This window comes from Oncorhynchus nerka, linkage group LG20 (assembly GCF_034236695.1).
Source record: "Oncorhynchus nerka isolate Pitt River linkage group LG20, Oner_Uvic_2.0, whole genome shotgun sequence".
NCBI classification, from domain to species: Eukaryota; Metazoa; Chordata; class Actinopteri; order Salmoniformes; family Salmonidae; genus Oncorhynchus; species Oncorhynchus nerka.
In genome coordinates, this window is record NC_088415.1 from 76,044,849 (window position 1) to 76,061,470 (window position 16,622).

A 16,622-nucleotide genomic window follows, 5' to 3' on the forward strand; every position below is an offset into this window, starting at 1 on the left:
GTTACACATGCAATCCATGTCAGGCGAAAAAAGATACCACCACCGTTCCATGGATTTACCTAATCATCATTCTGTCCGGTTTGTCCTTGTCCATTAGGCCATTGTGTGTATCCATGTCCTTTGTCATGGTTGGACTTGGTTTAGTGATCGGTGCATTAGTTAACCACAGGGGAGATGAGAAGCCTGTTTCACACAGCCGTACAAACAGTAGGTTAATCATCACTGCTGGCTAACTACATGCAGTAGAAACTGCTAGCTAGGGTCCCTCCAGCACTCCCTGATGTCCTGCACACTACAACAAAGATGGGGAAGTCCCTCAGGTGGCACTGGTGCAGAACAGAAGCCTACAGTCACCTGGTTTGTTATGATAAATCATGTGAAGCTAGGCCGTGGAGCCATAAATCATGGCTAATGGAGCTGCTTCAGGAGGATGTGCTGCTGGCTTCCTGGTAGCTAGCGGTGGAGGTGTATGTATGAGGCTTAATAAGACAGTTGAGGGTGATTGGTCGACTTCTTGTCTTGGCCACTGGGGACCACAGCTCCATAAGCCCATACAGATACTAAAGAGGTACTAGAGTTCTTCTCCGTACGCCCATAGAGCCCAGGGCACTTCTCCGTACGCCCATAGAGCCCGGGGCACTTCTCCGTACGCCCATAGAGCCCGGGGCACTTCTCCGTACGCCCGCAGAGCCCAGGGCACTTCTCCGTACGCCCGCAGAGCCCAGGGCACCATAGAGCCCAGGGCACTTCTCCGTACGCCCGTAGAGCCCAGAGCCCCGTAGGGGCAGGGCTTCTCCGTGCGCCCGCAGAGCCCAGGGCACTTCTCCGTACGCCCGCCGTGCGCCCGAGCCCAGGGCACTTCTCCGCCCGTAGAGCCCGGCCCGCAGAGCCCAGGGCACTTCTCCCCGTCCCAGGGCACCTCCGTACGCCCGTAGCCCAGGCCTCCGTACAGGGGCACTTCTCCGTACGCCCGTAGAGCCCAGGGCACTTCTCCGTACGCCCGTAGAGCCCAGGGCACTTCTCCGTACGCCCGTAGAGCCCAGGGCACTTCTCCGTACGCCCGTAGAGCCCAGGGCACTTCTCCGTACGCCCGTAGAGCCCAGGGCACTTCTCCGTACGCCCGTAGAGCCCAGGGCACTTCTCCGTAGAGCCCGTAGAGCCCAGGGCACTTCTCCGTACGCCCGTAGAGCCCAGGGCACTTCTCCGTACGCCCGTAGAGCCCAGGGCACTTCTCCGTACGCCCGTAGAGCCCAGGGCACTTCTCCGTACGCCCGTAGAGCCCAGGGCTCTTCTCCGTACGCCCGTAGAGCCCAGGGCTCTTCTCCGTACCAGTAGGTGCTGCTGTGGCCTCAGGATTGTGGAGAAGTACTTAATGGGGGAGTGGTATTATTTGTTCTAGGTTACTCTCACTCTGTCTGACTCTCTCTTTTTCCTTCTTATGCTCTTGCTCTCTATACTGTCTCTCTCTCCCCTCCGTGCTGCATCTCAACCCTTGCTTTTCTCTGAGAACCTCTCATTCGCTTGCTCCTCTTCCCTTCTCCTGCCTCATCTCTCTCTGGTCTCCATGGCTGCACCGACCGTACTAGAATCTCGCCGTCGTTCTGTCTCATCTTTATCTTTCTCCTCTCCCTGTGAGCTTTGTTCTCTTTTGTTTTAATGTGACACCCCCGCTGAGCGAGATGGGAGTTCCAAGGCTGGTCTCTCCCTGAGGGTCCACTTCTAGCAGAGAAAGACACCTGGGAATTTCTCCCTCCGAGGCATTGTGCATATTGTCGCGGCATTCAACCCCACAACACGCTAATTACAACACTAATTAAACCCCCTAGAAATCAATACACGGTTAATGATTTCCAGAAACCATTCTTCAGATTTGTGATTGTCAATACCTGAATGAGAGGAGAACAGGACACTGTTAAATGTGAACAGGGGAACGAGAGCAGGACACTTAAATGTGAACAGGGGATTGAGAGATGTCCTTTATCCTTTTGTGTTTTATAATTGGTTTAAACGTGAGTAGTACTATCAAAGGTAGCGCCAAAATGCCATCTATATCATTAGAACTAATACTCACTTTGCCACGATGCAGTGCCCTGGCATGATACCACTTAGTATGGGCCCCTGACTGTGTAACACAAATATAAAAACAGTGCTTGCCGTTCTGTCTGATTCTGATTTCCATTCTTACAAGAGCATTACCAGTCGTCAGACCTTGTCTCCCCACAGACGGGACGAGCCCAGTGATATCTGTATCCATCCCAAATTCAATCCGCAAATGATGGTTTGTATCCCAAATGGCACCCTATTCCCTTTAGAGTGCACTACTTTTGACCAGGACTCATAGGGGTATGGAGGGGTAGATGTCTGGGGGGGTCTGCTGAGGTTGAAGAGCTGCTGTCGTACCTTCACCACGGTCTATTGAAGGCCGAGGTGTAGTCAATAAACAGCATCCCTCTTGTCCTGGTTGAGGGCAGTGTGCAGTGAGGGCATTGGCGATTGCGTCGTCTGGATCTGTCGGGCGGTAGGTGAATTGGAGAGGGTTGAGTGTGTCAGGGAGAATGGAGGTAATGTGGTCTTTGACTAGCCTCTTGTTGTACTTCATTATGAACGAAGTGAGTGCTACAGGTCGGTAGTAGTCGTACAGTTACTTCCCCATTCTTGGGCACGGGGATGATGGTAATCATCTTGATGCAGGTGGAGACAACGGCCTGTGTTAGAGAGATTGAAAATGTCCCAAATCACAATACCGAACTGGTCTGCACATGTTCCAAGGGCGCGGCTAGGGATGCCGTCTGGGCCGGCAGGCTTGCGAGGGTTAAGATGCTTGAACAACGTCCATACATTCTCCGTGGAGACCGTAAGGACGTAGCCCTCATTGTCTTCAGGGGCTCTCCTCGGCAGATCAGTCGTTGTTGTTCGAAGCGTGAGAAAAGGGTGCTTCGCTCGTCTAGTAGGGTGGCATTGATGTCCACGGCCTGACTAGCTTTCTTTTTGTAGTCGTTAGAAGATCATTAGAAGCCTTGCCACATATGCTGAATTGTCTTGGAGTAGGAGTGCTGATCAAGGATCCGAGCCCCCCTGTCTATGCATTTGCTACAATCTAAAAGGCACGTCTGATCCTAAATCCTAGCACTCTGAGTCTTTATGGACAGCTTGACGCTATAGCAGAACAGAACCAACTCTCTTGAAAAGTGGGGAGCTCTTTAGGTGAAATTCCTTCACTTTTAAAGAAAGCAGTTGGTACCATTATAAGCATACTATCATAACCTAGGATAAATGTGACTCCACCAGCCTTTTCTCTAATGAGGAAAAAAGCTGTAGTTTCTCTATCTTCTGCTAGCTCCAAGACTGCCATGCGTCTTCCCTGCTAGCTCCAAGACTGCCATGCGTCTTCCCTGCTAGCTCCAAGACTGCCATGCGTCTTCCCTGCTAGCTCCAAGACTGCCATGCGTCTTCCCTGCTAGCTCCAAGACTGCCATGCGTCTCCCCTGCTAGCTCCAAGACTGCCATGCGTCTCCCCTGCTAGCTCCAAGACTGCCATGCGTCTCCCCTAGCTCCAAGACTGCTAGCTCTCCCCTGCTAAAGACTGCCAGGCGTCTCCCCTGCTAGCTCCAAGACTGCCACGCGTCTCCCCTGCTAGCTCCAAGACTGCCACGCGTCTCCCCTGCTAGCGCCAAGACTGCCACGCGTCTCCCCTGCTAGCGCCAGGACTGCCACGCGTCTCCCCTGCTAGCTCCAGGACTGCCACGTCTCCCCTCTCCCAGGACTGCTCTCCCTGCTAGCTCCAGGACTGCCACGCGTCTCCCCTGCTAGCTCCAGGACTGCCACGCGTCTCCCCTGCTAGCTCCAGGACTGCCACGCGTCTCCCCTGCTAGCTCCAGGACTGCCACGCGTCTCCCCTGCTAGCTCCAGGACTGCCACGCGTCTCCCCTGCTAGCTCCAGGACAGGACTCCAGGACTGCCACGCGTCTCCCCTGCTAGCTCCAGGACTGCCACGCGTCTCCCCTGCTAGCTCCAGGACTGCCACGCGTCTCCCCTGCTAGCTCCAGGACTGCCACGCGTCTCCCCTGCTAGCTCCAGGACTGCCACGCGTCTCCCCTGCTAGCTCCAGGACTGCCACGCGTCTCCCCTGCTAGCTCCAGGACTGCCACGCGTCTCCCCTGCTAGCGCCAGGACTGCCACGCGTCTCCCCTGCTAGCGCCAGGACTGCCACGCGTCTCCCCTGCTAGCGCCAGGACTGCCACGCGTCTCCCCTGCTAGCGCCAGGACTGCCACGCGTCTCCCCTGCTAGCGCCAGGACTGCCACGCGTCTCCCCTGCTAGCTCCAGGACTGCCACGCGTCTCCCCTGCTAGCGCCAGGACTAGTTGTGTGGGTAATAGGCCTCTTGTGAAATGTGTTTGCTTTTCTTTCTTGCGATCTCCCCCACAGCTTTCAGTTGTCACCATTTATGGAGGTCTCTTATTAACCTGACATTTTCTGTTTTATAGAACATTTTGTTTAACAAGTTAGATAAGAACAAAGTCTTATTTACAATGACGGCCTAACCCGGACGACACTGGGCCAATTGTGCACCTCCTTATGGGACTCCCCAATCACGGCCGGTTGTGGTACCGCCTGGATTGAACCAGGGTCTGTAGTGATGCCTCTAGCACTGAGATGCAGTGCCTTAGACCGCTGCGTCACTCGGGAGCTTGTTCCTGCCTGTAACACAATGTTACTCTGATATACCACTGCAATCGACCTTTAGCAAGTGCTTTATGTTAACCAACTGACACTGAAGTGACCTTCGCTGCTTTACGGCTAATCTGTAGATTAATTTCTTAAATATGCAGGGGCAATTTCTGTTGCAGAAATCAACTAGATTCAGCCACGGGACATTTTTTTTCTTGAGCGGACTGTCGGGGGGCCGGAACATAATTACAAATAATTTGTAGACTGCAAATTGACCACAAGAAGCCCAAACAGATATGTTTGACCTAAACATAGTTTCAAACCTTGTTTACATTTCTGTATGATCATGCATGTGTCTAATATCTGTGGGAATACTTGGCAACAGATTTCTTCCATTTAAGTGACTTGGAGCTGATTTCCTGGTGTTTTTACGGAATTGTGTGTCCAACAATGAATATTTGAAAAAAAGCTGAACTTGGGCCAAATAAAGGCCCACGGGCCGCCAGTTGGGGAACCCTGTTCTATTGTCACCTCAGTGTAGCGTGTGTATTCTGCTTACGTATATATTTATTCCTCCTCCCCATTGTGTGAAACTATGCATTCATTGTTCTGTTTCATGCTCACCTTGGCTGGCACACACAAGCCTGTTAATTCCTGTTCAGTGTTGTCAGTGTTCGATGTGCTCAGTGGAGTGAGAAATGGCTCCCTCCAAGCAAATAGTCTCACACCAGCTTCATTACCACAGTAGAGACACTGTATGTGTCCCAAATGGCACCCTAATCCCTTTATTGTTCACTTCTTTTGCGTAGAACCCTACAGGCCTGGTCAAAATTTGTGCACTGAATACAGAATAGTGTGCCATTTGGGACGGAGGCACAGCGGACTTGGAGACCGTAAACACTTCTGGAATTCACACATTAACAGGTGGAAACAATGCAATACTACATTTAGTCAGGTCGAAATCAATACAGCTCCAAATGTAAACACAGGATTATGCTATTTATTTGTACTGCACATATATATATACAGCTAGCCAACGTCTACTGAATAGAACTTTCGCATTCCGGTCGCATTCCGCTTCGCTCCACAGGTAGTATCACATTTTCATTTCATTACAGTCCCAACGGTGTGATTTGTTTGATCGTAGCTAGCTACATAGTTAGCTACATAGCCGTCTTTGTTTCAAAGATAATTGTGTAGTCTAGAGCGATTTTCTAGGTTAGCTAGCCAGCTATTGTCGTTCTTTTAACGCAACGTAACGTAATCAACACTGCTAGCTAGCCAGCTAGCCCCCGAATAGCAGCATTGTAGAAACTTTACACTCAACGGAACGACTTGATTAGTGTAGTGTCAACAACGCAGCCACTGCCAGCTAGCCTACAAAGTCAACAACGCAGCCACTGCCAGCTAGCCTACCTCAGCAGTACTGTATCATTTGAATCATTTTAGTCAATTAGATTCTTGCTACGTAAACTTAACTTTCTGAACATTCGAGACGTGTAGTCCACTTGTCATTCCAATCTCCTTTGCATTAGCGTAGCCTCTTCTCTAGCCTGTCAACTATGTGTCTGTCTATCCCTGTTCTCTCCTCTCTGCACAGACCATACAAACGCTCCACACCGCGTGGCCGCGGCCACCTAATCTGGTGGTCCCAGCGCGCACGACCCACGTGGAGTTCCAGGTCTCCGGTAGCCTCTGGAACTGCCGATCTGCGGCCAACAAGGCAGAGTTCATCTCAGCCTATGCCTCCCTCCAGTCCCTCGACTTTTTGGCACTGACGGAAACATGGATCACCACAGACAACACCGCTACTCCTACTGCTCTCTCTTCGTCCGCCCACGTGTTCTCGCACACCCCGAGAGCTTCTGGTCAGCGGGGTGGTGGCACCGGGATCCTCATCTCTCCCAAGTGGTCATTCTCTCTTTCTCCCCTTACCCATCTGTCTATCGCCTCCTTTGAATTCCATGCTGTCACAGTTACCAGCCCTTTCAAGCTTAACATCCTTATCATTTATCGCCCTCCAGGTTCCTCGGAGAGTTCATCAATGAGCTTGATGCCTTGATAAGCTCCTTTCCTGAGGACGGCTCACCTCTCACAGTTCTGGGCGACTTTAACCTCCCCACGTCTACCTTTGACTCATTCCTCTCTGCCTCCTTCTTTCCACTCCTCTCCTCTTTTGACCTCACCCTCTCACCTTCCCCCCTACTCACAAGGCAGGCAATACGCTCGACCTCATCTTTACTAGATGCTGTTCTTCCACTAACCTCATTGCAACTCCTCCAAGTCTCCGACCACTACCTTGTATCCTTTTCCCTCTCGCTCTCATCCAACACTTCCCACACTGCCCCTACTCGGATGGTATCGCGCCGTCCCAACCTTCGCTCTCTCTCCCCCACTACTCTCTCCTCTTCCATCCTATCATCTCTTCCCTCTGCTCAAACCTTCTCCAACCTATCTCCTGATTCTGCCTCCTCAACCCTCCTCTCCTCCCTTTCTGCATCCTTTGACTCTCTATGTCCCCTATCCTCCAGGCCGGCTCGGTCCTCCCCTCCCGCTCCGTGGCTCGACGACTCATTGCGAGCTCACAGAACAGGGCTCCGGGCAGCCGAGCGGAAATGGAGGAAAACTCGCCTCCCTGCGGACCTGGCATCCTTTCACTCCCTCCTCTCTACATTTTCCTCCTCTGTCTCTGCTGCTAAAGCCACTTTCTACCACTCTAAATTCCAAGCATCTGCCTCTAACCCTAGGAAGCTCTTTGCAACCTTCTCCTCCCTCCTGAATCCTCCTCCCCCTCCCCCCTCCTCCCTCTCTGCAGATGACTTCGTCAACCATTTTGAAAAGAAGGTCGACGACATCCGATCCTCGTTTGCTAAGTCAAACGACACCGCTGGTTCTGCTCACACTGCCCTACCCTGTGCTCTGACCTCTTTCTCCCCTCTCTCTCCAGATGACATCTCGCGTCTTGTGACGGCCGGCCGCCCAACAACCTGCCCGCTTGACCCTATCCCCTCCTCTCTTCTCCAGACCATTTCCGGTGACCTTCTCCCTTACCTCACCTCGCTCATCAACTCATCCCTGACCGCTGGCTACGTCCCTCCCGTCTTCAAGAGAGCGAGAGTTGCACCCCTTCTGAAAAAACCTACACTCGATCCCTCCGATGTCAACAACTACAGACCAGTATCCCTTCTTTCTTTTCTCTCCAAAACTCTTGAACGTGCCGTCCTTGGCCAGCTCTCCCGCTATCTCTCTCAGAATGACCTTCTTGATCCAAATCAGTCAGGTTTCAAGACTAGTCATTCAACTGAGACTGCTCTTCTCTGTATCACGGAGGCACTCCGCACTGCTAAAGCTAACTCTCTCTCCTCTGCTCTCATCCTTCTTGACCTATCGGCTGCCTTCGATACTGTGAACCATCAGATCCTCCTCTCCACCCTCTCCGAGTTGGGCATCTCCGGCGCAGCCCATGCTTGGATTGCGTCCTACCTGACAGGTCGCTCCTACCAGGTGGCGTGGCGAGAATCTGTCTCCTCACCACGCGCTCTCACCACTGGTGTCCCCAGGGCTCTGTTCTAGGCCCTCTCCTATTCTCGCTATACACCAAGTCACTTGGCTCTGTCATAACCTCACATGGTCTCTCCTATCATTGCTATGCAGACGACACACAATTAATCTTCTCCTTTCCCCCCTCTGATGACCAGGTGGCGAATCGCATCTCTGCATGTCTGGCAGACATATCAGTGTGGATGACGGATCACCACCTCAAGCTGAACCTCGGCAAGACGGAGCTGCTCTTCCTCCCGGGGAAGGACTGCCCGTTCCATGATCTCGCCATCACGGTTGACAACTCCATTGTGTCCTCCTCCCAGAGCGCTAAGAACCTTGGCGTGATCCTGGACAACACCCTGTCGTTCTCAACTAACATCAAGGCGGTGGCCCGTTCCTGTAGGTTCATGCTCTACAACATCCGCAGAGTACGACCCTGCCTCACACAGGAAGCGGCGCAGGTCCTAATCCAGGCACTTGTCATCTCCCGTCTGGATTACTGCAACTCGCTGTTGGCTGGGCTCCCTGCCTGTGCCATTAAACCCCTACAACTCATCCAGAACGCCGCAGCCCATCTGGTGTTCAACCTTCCCAAGTTCTCTCACGTCACCCCGCTCCTCCGCTCTCTCCACTGGCTTCCAGTTGAAGCTCGCATCCGCTACAAGACCATGGTGCTTGCCTACGGAGCTGTGAGGGGAACGGCACCTCAGTACCTCCAGGCTCTGATCAGGCCCTACACCCAAACAAGGGCACTGCGTTCATCCACCTCTGGCCTGCTCGCCTCCCTACCACTGAGGAAGTACAGTTCCCACTCAGCCCAGTCAAAACTGTTCGCTGCTCTGGCCCCCCAATGGTGGAACAAACTCCCTCACGACGCCAGGACAGCGGAGTCAATCACCACCTTCTGGAGACACCTGAAACCCCACCTCTTTAAGGAATACCTAGGATAGGATAAAGTAATCCTTCTCACCCCCCTTAAAAGACTTAGATGCACTATTGTAAAGTGGCTGTTCCACTGGATGTCATAAGGTGAAAGCACCAATTTGTAAGTCGCTCTGGATAAGAGCGTCTGCTAAATGACTTAAATGTAAATGTAAATATAACTACATAGAGCCATGATTACGTGGAACTCTATTCCACATCAAGTAACTCATGCCAGCGGTAAAATTAAAACCAGATAAAGTAGATTTTATGGAACAGTGGGGATTGTCAAGCAACACAAACAGGCGCAAACGCACAGATGATAACATATGCACTATACACACACGTACACATGTTTTTTGTGTTGTAGAATAGGGGCCTGATGGCACACACTTAATGTGAATGTATTGTATAACAGCCTTAACAAATACAAATGTGTGTGTGTGTGATCCCACCCAACTTTCAGAGATGATCAGGAAGCTCATATGAAGGATCCCACCTTCTCAGACTCGTGTGTGTGTGTGTGTGTGTGTGTCTGTGTGCATTCCAGCTCCTGCAGTGCCTCATGTCTCATATGTTTCCAATTACGCTGTGTCCTGTACCCCCCAAACACAACATAAACCGCTGCTATGTGTTGGACCAATTACGCTGTGTCCTGTACCCCCCAAACACAACATAAACCGCTGCTATGTGTTGGACCAGCACCTATGTCAATTCAGGAGGAATTTGTGTGATTGTTGTAAAAAATAAGCAATGCAGGTATCAGGGAAGGAGTATACTTATAGCAGGGCTGTCCTGTGGTAGTCAGTCTGTCAGAGGAAACCGTTAAACCCATCTTATGTATAAACAAGCTCTCTCTACAGGAACACTTGCATGTCGTCTTCCTCTCGTTGCAGTGTTTTCTACTTTCTACGTCCATTAAAACAGCATTTAAAATGTAATTGTATTTGTCACATGCTCTGAATACCGTGAAATACTTACTTTTACAAGCCCTTAACCAACAAAGCTATTTGAAGAAAATAGAGTTAAGAAAATATTTACTAAATAAGCTAAAGTAAAAAATAAAACATTTTTAATAAGTATCACAATACAATAATGAGGCTATATACAGGGGGTATTGCTATGCAGATTCATATCCGGTGTGTCATGTTGGTATTTAGTCCGTAACCTCCTCTCCCCTTGCTCCGTCGGTGATCGTATGGATATCTCCTCTCCCCTTGCTCCGTCGGTGATCGTATGGATATCTCCTCTCCCCTTGCTCCGTCGGTGATCGTATGGATATCTCCACTCCCCTTGCTCCGTCGGTGATCGTATGGATATCTCCTCTCCCCTTGCTCCGTCGGTGATCGTATGGATATCTCCTCTCCCCTTGCTCCGTCGGTGATCGTATGGATATCTCCTCTCCCCTTGCTCCGTCGGTGATCGTATGGATATCTCCACTCCCCTTGCTCCGTCGGTGATCGGGATATCTCCACTCCCCTTGCTCCGTCGGTGATCGTATGGATATCTCCACTCCCCTTGCTCCGTCGGTGATCGTATGGATATCTCCTCTCCCCTTGCCCGGTGATCGTATGGATATCTCCTCTCCCCTTGCTCCGGGTGATCGTATGGATATCTCCTCTCCCCTTGCTCCGTCGGTGATCGTATGGATATCTCCTCTCCCCTTGCTCCGTCGGTGATCGTATGGATATCTCCTCTCCCCTTGCTCCGTCGGTGATCGTATGGATATCTCCTCTCCCCTTGCTCCGTCGGTGATCGTATGGATATCTCCTCTCCCCTTGCTCCGTCGGTGATCGTATGGATATCTCCACTCCCCTTGCTCCGTCGGTGATCGTATGGATATCTCCACTCCCCTTGCTCCGTCGGTGATCGTATGGATATCTCCTCTCCCCTTGCTCCGTCGGTGATCGTATGGATATCTCCTCTCCCCTTGCTCCGTCGGTGATCGTATGGATATCTGAAATGGATGCTCATGAATTAAGTGGATTTACCGACAGAGCTCATTGTAAATCTAATGTTGCGCCTCCGTATTGTTATTGCTCTGCTGCTGTTGCTCTGAAAAAAGCTTAGCTGGATGTTTTATCTTTTGGCTTTTTCTCCACTCTCATTGCCTGTTTTATATACAGACAGTACACCAGGCAGTCCTTAGCTTTACACTACCTCAGACTGGGTGAGGGGGGCATTGTCGTGTCAGCCTCAGCAGTTTCAACCATCCACCAGGAAAGTGTTTACGTGCCTTGCATACTGGTAAGAGCCACTTAACAAAACCGCAACGATGAGGCCTATCTCAGATAATCGCAATGACTTGAGTTGACACTGACAGTCCTACTACACTTAGACTGCGTATCTTAATTCTATCCCCTCTCAATTCTTAGACCGTTTATGAGAATAATTGAATGACGTGATGGGTGTAGTTGAATGTCGTGGTAGTTGAATGTCGTGGCAGGTGCAGTTGAATGACTTGGTACGTGTAGTTGAATGTCGTGGTAGTTGAATGTCGTGGCAGGTGCAGTTGAATGACTTGGTACGTGTAGTTGAATGTCGTGGTAGTTGAATGACGTGGTATAGGGCTCCTATATGATCCTGTAGGCACCTGGAACTCTGTGTATACATATCACATTTCCCAGAAATGGACCCAAATCTAACCTTGGGGGGTTTCCTGAGAGGGGTCACCCAGCCACTGACCCAGAACCTGTTTGTCCGGTGTGTCTCTGTCAAGACTCCGATTGTGGATGAGGAGCATTGTGCTCGCCCAGTGTTTCCTCCTGTTATGAAAACATGGCAGCGAGGCAGGATGGACATATGTGACTCTGGACAGGACAGAAGATGTAGTGGGGTTAAGTGTAAAGGACATTCAGGATAGTCACCTGGGCTAAGAGCATATGTCCAAGTTCCACGTTTACTCCATGTATTAGTCTGTCCTGTAGGTAATGTATGGGTGTTGTTTCTTTCTTGTCTGTGTCCGTAAACAATCAGCTGTCCATTTCCAGCGGGAGCACACTTCATTAAAGTGCACTTTGGCCGTCTGCTACACAGTCCATTTCATTCACACTGAGATGGATTTGACTATTAAAATGTAATGAGCCCACAGGCCCGAGTGCCATTGTGGCCAAGACACTCGCACTAAGATGAGGAAACAAACAATGACTCAGCTGAAAAATAAAATATGTCCTGTCCTGTGGCTTTCTCAAATGGCACCCTATTCCCTATATAGTGCACTACTTTTAACTAGAGCACTAGGAGCTGTCTAAAGCAGTGCACTATAACGGGAATAGGGTGCCATTTGGGCCACGACCTGCCCTACCTACCCGCCTGTAGCCTGTCTTCCCAGTAGCCATTAACTCCAAGCCCAGCCCTGAATTATAGATGTGATCTAACCACTTGGTTAGAATGGGAGGATATGTACAACCTGATGTCACAGGAGGGGCTAGTGCCATAGTGCAGTTAAGTGACTTTTGAACAGTTATTTGGTTGATGTTGTATTAATCAAATGTGAGATCTTCAAAGCACATCTTGTACTGTAGCTGTCTGTGTTGTAGGGCCATTTTTGAATGTGTTTTAGTGCAAACAAAACCATTTGATTCACTCAAGTCACTCCAAACCAACATGAGCTAGTATAGGCAGTTTGTGTTTGTCATGAGGCCCTATACCCCCGAGCCAGTCGTTTACTGATGGAAAACTGCCACTGTCCCCTCAACATTTTCTGTCACCTCAGTGTCCCTGCGCCTTACCTGGGGGGGGAGACACTGTTGCATCCCAAATGGCACCCTATTCCCTTTAGAGTGCACTTTCTTTTGAACAGGGTCCAGCCGGCGCTGGTCTAAAGTAGTGCACTATAAAAGGAATAAGGGGCCATTTGGGACTCGGACTGTGATGTTGGAGAGCCAAGTCGAACCCCACTGTGCAATTCAGGAAATGGAATTGTCACTCGATGAATAAAACAAAAGTCCATCGAAGGAGCTACTATTGAAATGTGGCCGTGTGACTTTCCTCCTGTATCTGTGGTGATGAATGTGATTCACATGCTCTTCAAGGAGCATAGTGTTGTCTTGGGGAATAGAATGTGAATATTGTATTTTTCTTGACCTTTTCATAAATATCTCCCTTTCTATGTCTACACCATGCAAGAATTGTCATGTACGTGTAACCCACAGTGTCCCAAACCGTTTTCCTCTTGTTTAGAAACCCATTCACAACCTGTTAAGCATAGGACACGAATCCTATGAGACATGCTCTGTAGCCACTGTGATCCTGTTGTGAAGGAGACCAACAGGACTGGATTACCGGTGTACTGCAGCCCTCCACTGTACGTTGTCACCCCCCAGCAGCAAACAGTGCACTGTCATGGCAACCGTACAGGGAACTGTGGCGATGTGTTCATTTTCATACTGATGAGGCGAGCTGTTGCTGCCGTTGCCGCGGCTCCTCTGCCGTCTCCAGTATCACCATGAAATTTTAATGACCCTGTCTAGTCCACCATCTCTTTTTCTCTCTCTTACTCCTTGTTCTCTCACTCTCTCTCGCTCTCACAATAGGAATCAGTCCTGAACATTTGTTCAGGTTTTAATAGTGGCATAGGCTGTAATGGGTGCTCATATGTAGGTTACCCGTCTTATGTCATGTTGTCTGCGTACCATTTTTCTGTGACTCATTTCAGCCAATGTGGAATGGACCATCTTTCAATGTCTGTGCCAATGAGACTCGGGAGGCTTGGTTTGATCATATGCTCATGTTGCAGTCAGAGATCCTAGAAGTCATGGCATTCTATGGTTGTTGTCTTGTTTTGCAGGAGGAGGGGGGGCACGGGGAGGAGGAGAACGGCAGGATCGAGCCGGTTGGCCGAGCTGACTCCTGTATGGCCCACACCCCTGTGAGGTCACTGGAGTAAGTCGTCTCTGAAAGGGTCGTCCAATTACAGATAGAGGACTACGTCCCAAGTGGCATCCTTTTCCCTTTATAGTGCACTACTTTTGACCAGAGCCTTGTGGATCCTGGTCAGAAGTAGTGCACTATATAGGGAATAAGTTGTCGTTTGGGATTCATCCAGAGCTTCTGTCTCAATGTAACCACCTCTCTGATCACCTGACATTGATCCGTAACAAGTACAGGAATAACATTAATCTGTAGCAATGGAATGAGTACCAGTTAACTACCTACCTCTAAGCTGTACCTAACACTTCTGATCTTATATTGTATTCTCCATGTAATCATTTATTGTCAAGAGTCTTAGATTTAGGCCAATAAATATTGCATTCCACAAGTTTGGAGATAATCTTTTTAAACCCCTGGCTAATGTTCTTTTAAGGAACTTGAGCATAAACCAAATGTCATCATAACCATAAAAGGTACCATGTACTGATCCACTGTCATGGTGATAGTAATAACACTCGTTTTCTAACTGTCATCTTTTTCATGCCATCAGTCTAATCTTCAGGTACAGTATGTTATTGATATTATTTTGCCCAAAAAGGAAGGCGTCCTCGCCTCCTAATAGAATACAACTATATTTTTATGCAAATAACCTTTATCCTAAAGGTAATAGAAACACAACTACTAAGCACCAATCTATGGAAACTCGAGGGGTTAGAGGTCAAAGAATACAAGTACAACACTATTTTTTTTAAAGGAATTTGATAGTTTACTTGTCTCAGATTTCCCTATAAAAATCCTATGTGATAGACTGTCTGAAGGTCAAGACATAAGATATGATATGAATATGTAGTGTGTATGGAAACCTCCCTTGACGCTCCTTAGAACTGGGTTCTGAATGATGCGTTTCTGTCACCTGGGATGTTGGGAGAAACCAAAACCTGGCGTAATGCTCATCCCTAGTTTCTTCCTGCTCTATTTGTTGTTGTTTTTCTCCCCTTCGTGATTTCCATGTGGTTTCACCCCTCCCCATCCTCATTGTCTCACAGTGACATTGTAAAGCTGGTAGAAGTGTCCAATGACGGCGGGCCCTTGGGGATCCATGTAGTGCCTTTCAGTGCCCAGGACCGCAGGTAAAGCCCTCCCACTACAGCCACCACTGGATAGACAGGCAGCAGGCTACTTACGCTACGCAGGCATAACACTGCCACGATTAAGGAGGGGGGAGTAGAGAGAGCGAGCTTAGTCTGCTATGGCACCTGCATCCTCATGTGACCCAGTAAAACAAACACACACACACACACTCCCCCTACACATGGACCTACCCAACATGCATGTCATGCTCACATCATGAAGTGATTAGCTAGTTTACAGTGATCAATCAGGATTGTTCAGTGCTTGCAGGTGACTGTCATGTTCCTCCGTCACTCCTGTCTGAAGTATTTCCTTGATGTAAAGGTTGTACTCAGCAGTCCTATACACATTTACAGTCCACATACGTCTCTGTTAGAAGATGTAATGGAATAATTGATTTAATGGTCCAGCTCTTTCACATATGTCCACTAGCACAGAGCTAGGTTTACAATTCCTAGCCTGGTCCCAGATCTGATTGTGCTGTCATGTCAACTCCTTGTCATGCCAAACATGATAAGGTGTGGCAAGGATTGGCATGATGGCACAAACACGGGTACCCAGGCTAGCTTATTCGCTACTGATTCAGAGGAACTTTCAACTAGTAGTTCTGGAAAACATATTTTGTTATAATGAATCTGTGTTTAAACATACCTGTGAACAATAAGTATTATTTTAATAGTTCTAGCACTTTATGGTAATTTGTATGATTTTGGATGACCTACTCTGTATTCAGTATTTCAGTGAAGTCAGCATTGTGTAGCAGTCAGGAAGCCCGAGGCATCTTGCTACTGTATGGAGGGTTACTGCTTTCTCTGACAGCTGTCACAGCTGAAGACTTCCCAAACTCACATGTGATGGAGCAGCATTTCTCTAATTCCTACACGTTACTGTAGATTTAACCGTTTTCTCTGTCAGAATGCTAATGGTCTCTATTTGTTTTGCATAAGGCAGCTCAGTCAGGAGCGAAACTTTGCATTCAGGTAGAGAGAACGGGCACACCTAGCTACAGTAACTACACCTATGCTGTTTTAGAAGACTGGCACTTTCATCTAGACACCACATAACGCTGACAAACATAACGCCACCAACTTAATAATAATTTATTTGAATTTATGTAACGCTTTTCTACCAACTGAGGTACTCAAAGCGCTTTACATAGTAGGGAGAATTTCACCTCATCCACCCCCAATGTGAGCCACCCACCTCAGTGATTCATGGCCACCATTTCTGTGCCAGAACGCTCACCACACGTCAGCTATCAGGTGGAGAGATGAGGAGTGACATGCCGATTAGGAACGAGGGGGATGACTAGGTGGCCAGAATGGAATGTGACCAGGTTGGGAATCTAGCCAAGACAGTGTCTCATATCTCACTTCCACTTTACACTTTGCATGAATTAAAACCATACACCAATCAGTGTTAGCCTGTGAACTAAGTAAGGATGCAGACGACATGGAGGACATGTTGCTTATCTCTTCGTTATGAG

At 49.2% G+C, this 16,622-nt stretch overlaps 1 protein-coding gene across 6 annotated transcripts in view; it reads left to right on the forward strand.

The window, feature by feature from the left end:
• Positions 1-16,622, forward strand: part of LOC115103145 (partitioning defective 3 homolog) — a 254,743-nt gene that overhangs the window by 113,531 nt on the left and 124,590 nt on the right. For 5 of the 6 annotated variants that reach the window (XM_029623850.2, XM_065005787.1, XM_029623854.2 and 2 more), the window contains exons 6-7: positions 13,923-14,017; positions 15,052-15,135. In XM_029623850.2, the coding sequence (XP_029479710.2) occupies positions 13,923-14,017; positions 15,052-15,135 (179 nt within the window). The remainder of the gene's footprint in view (positions 1-13,922; positions 14,018-15,051; positions 15,136-16,622) is intronic. The other variant, XM_029623853.2, reaches the window with a different exon arrangement.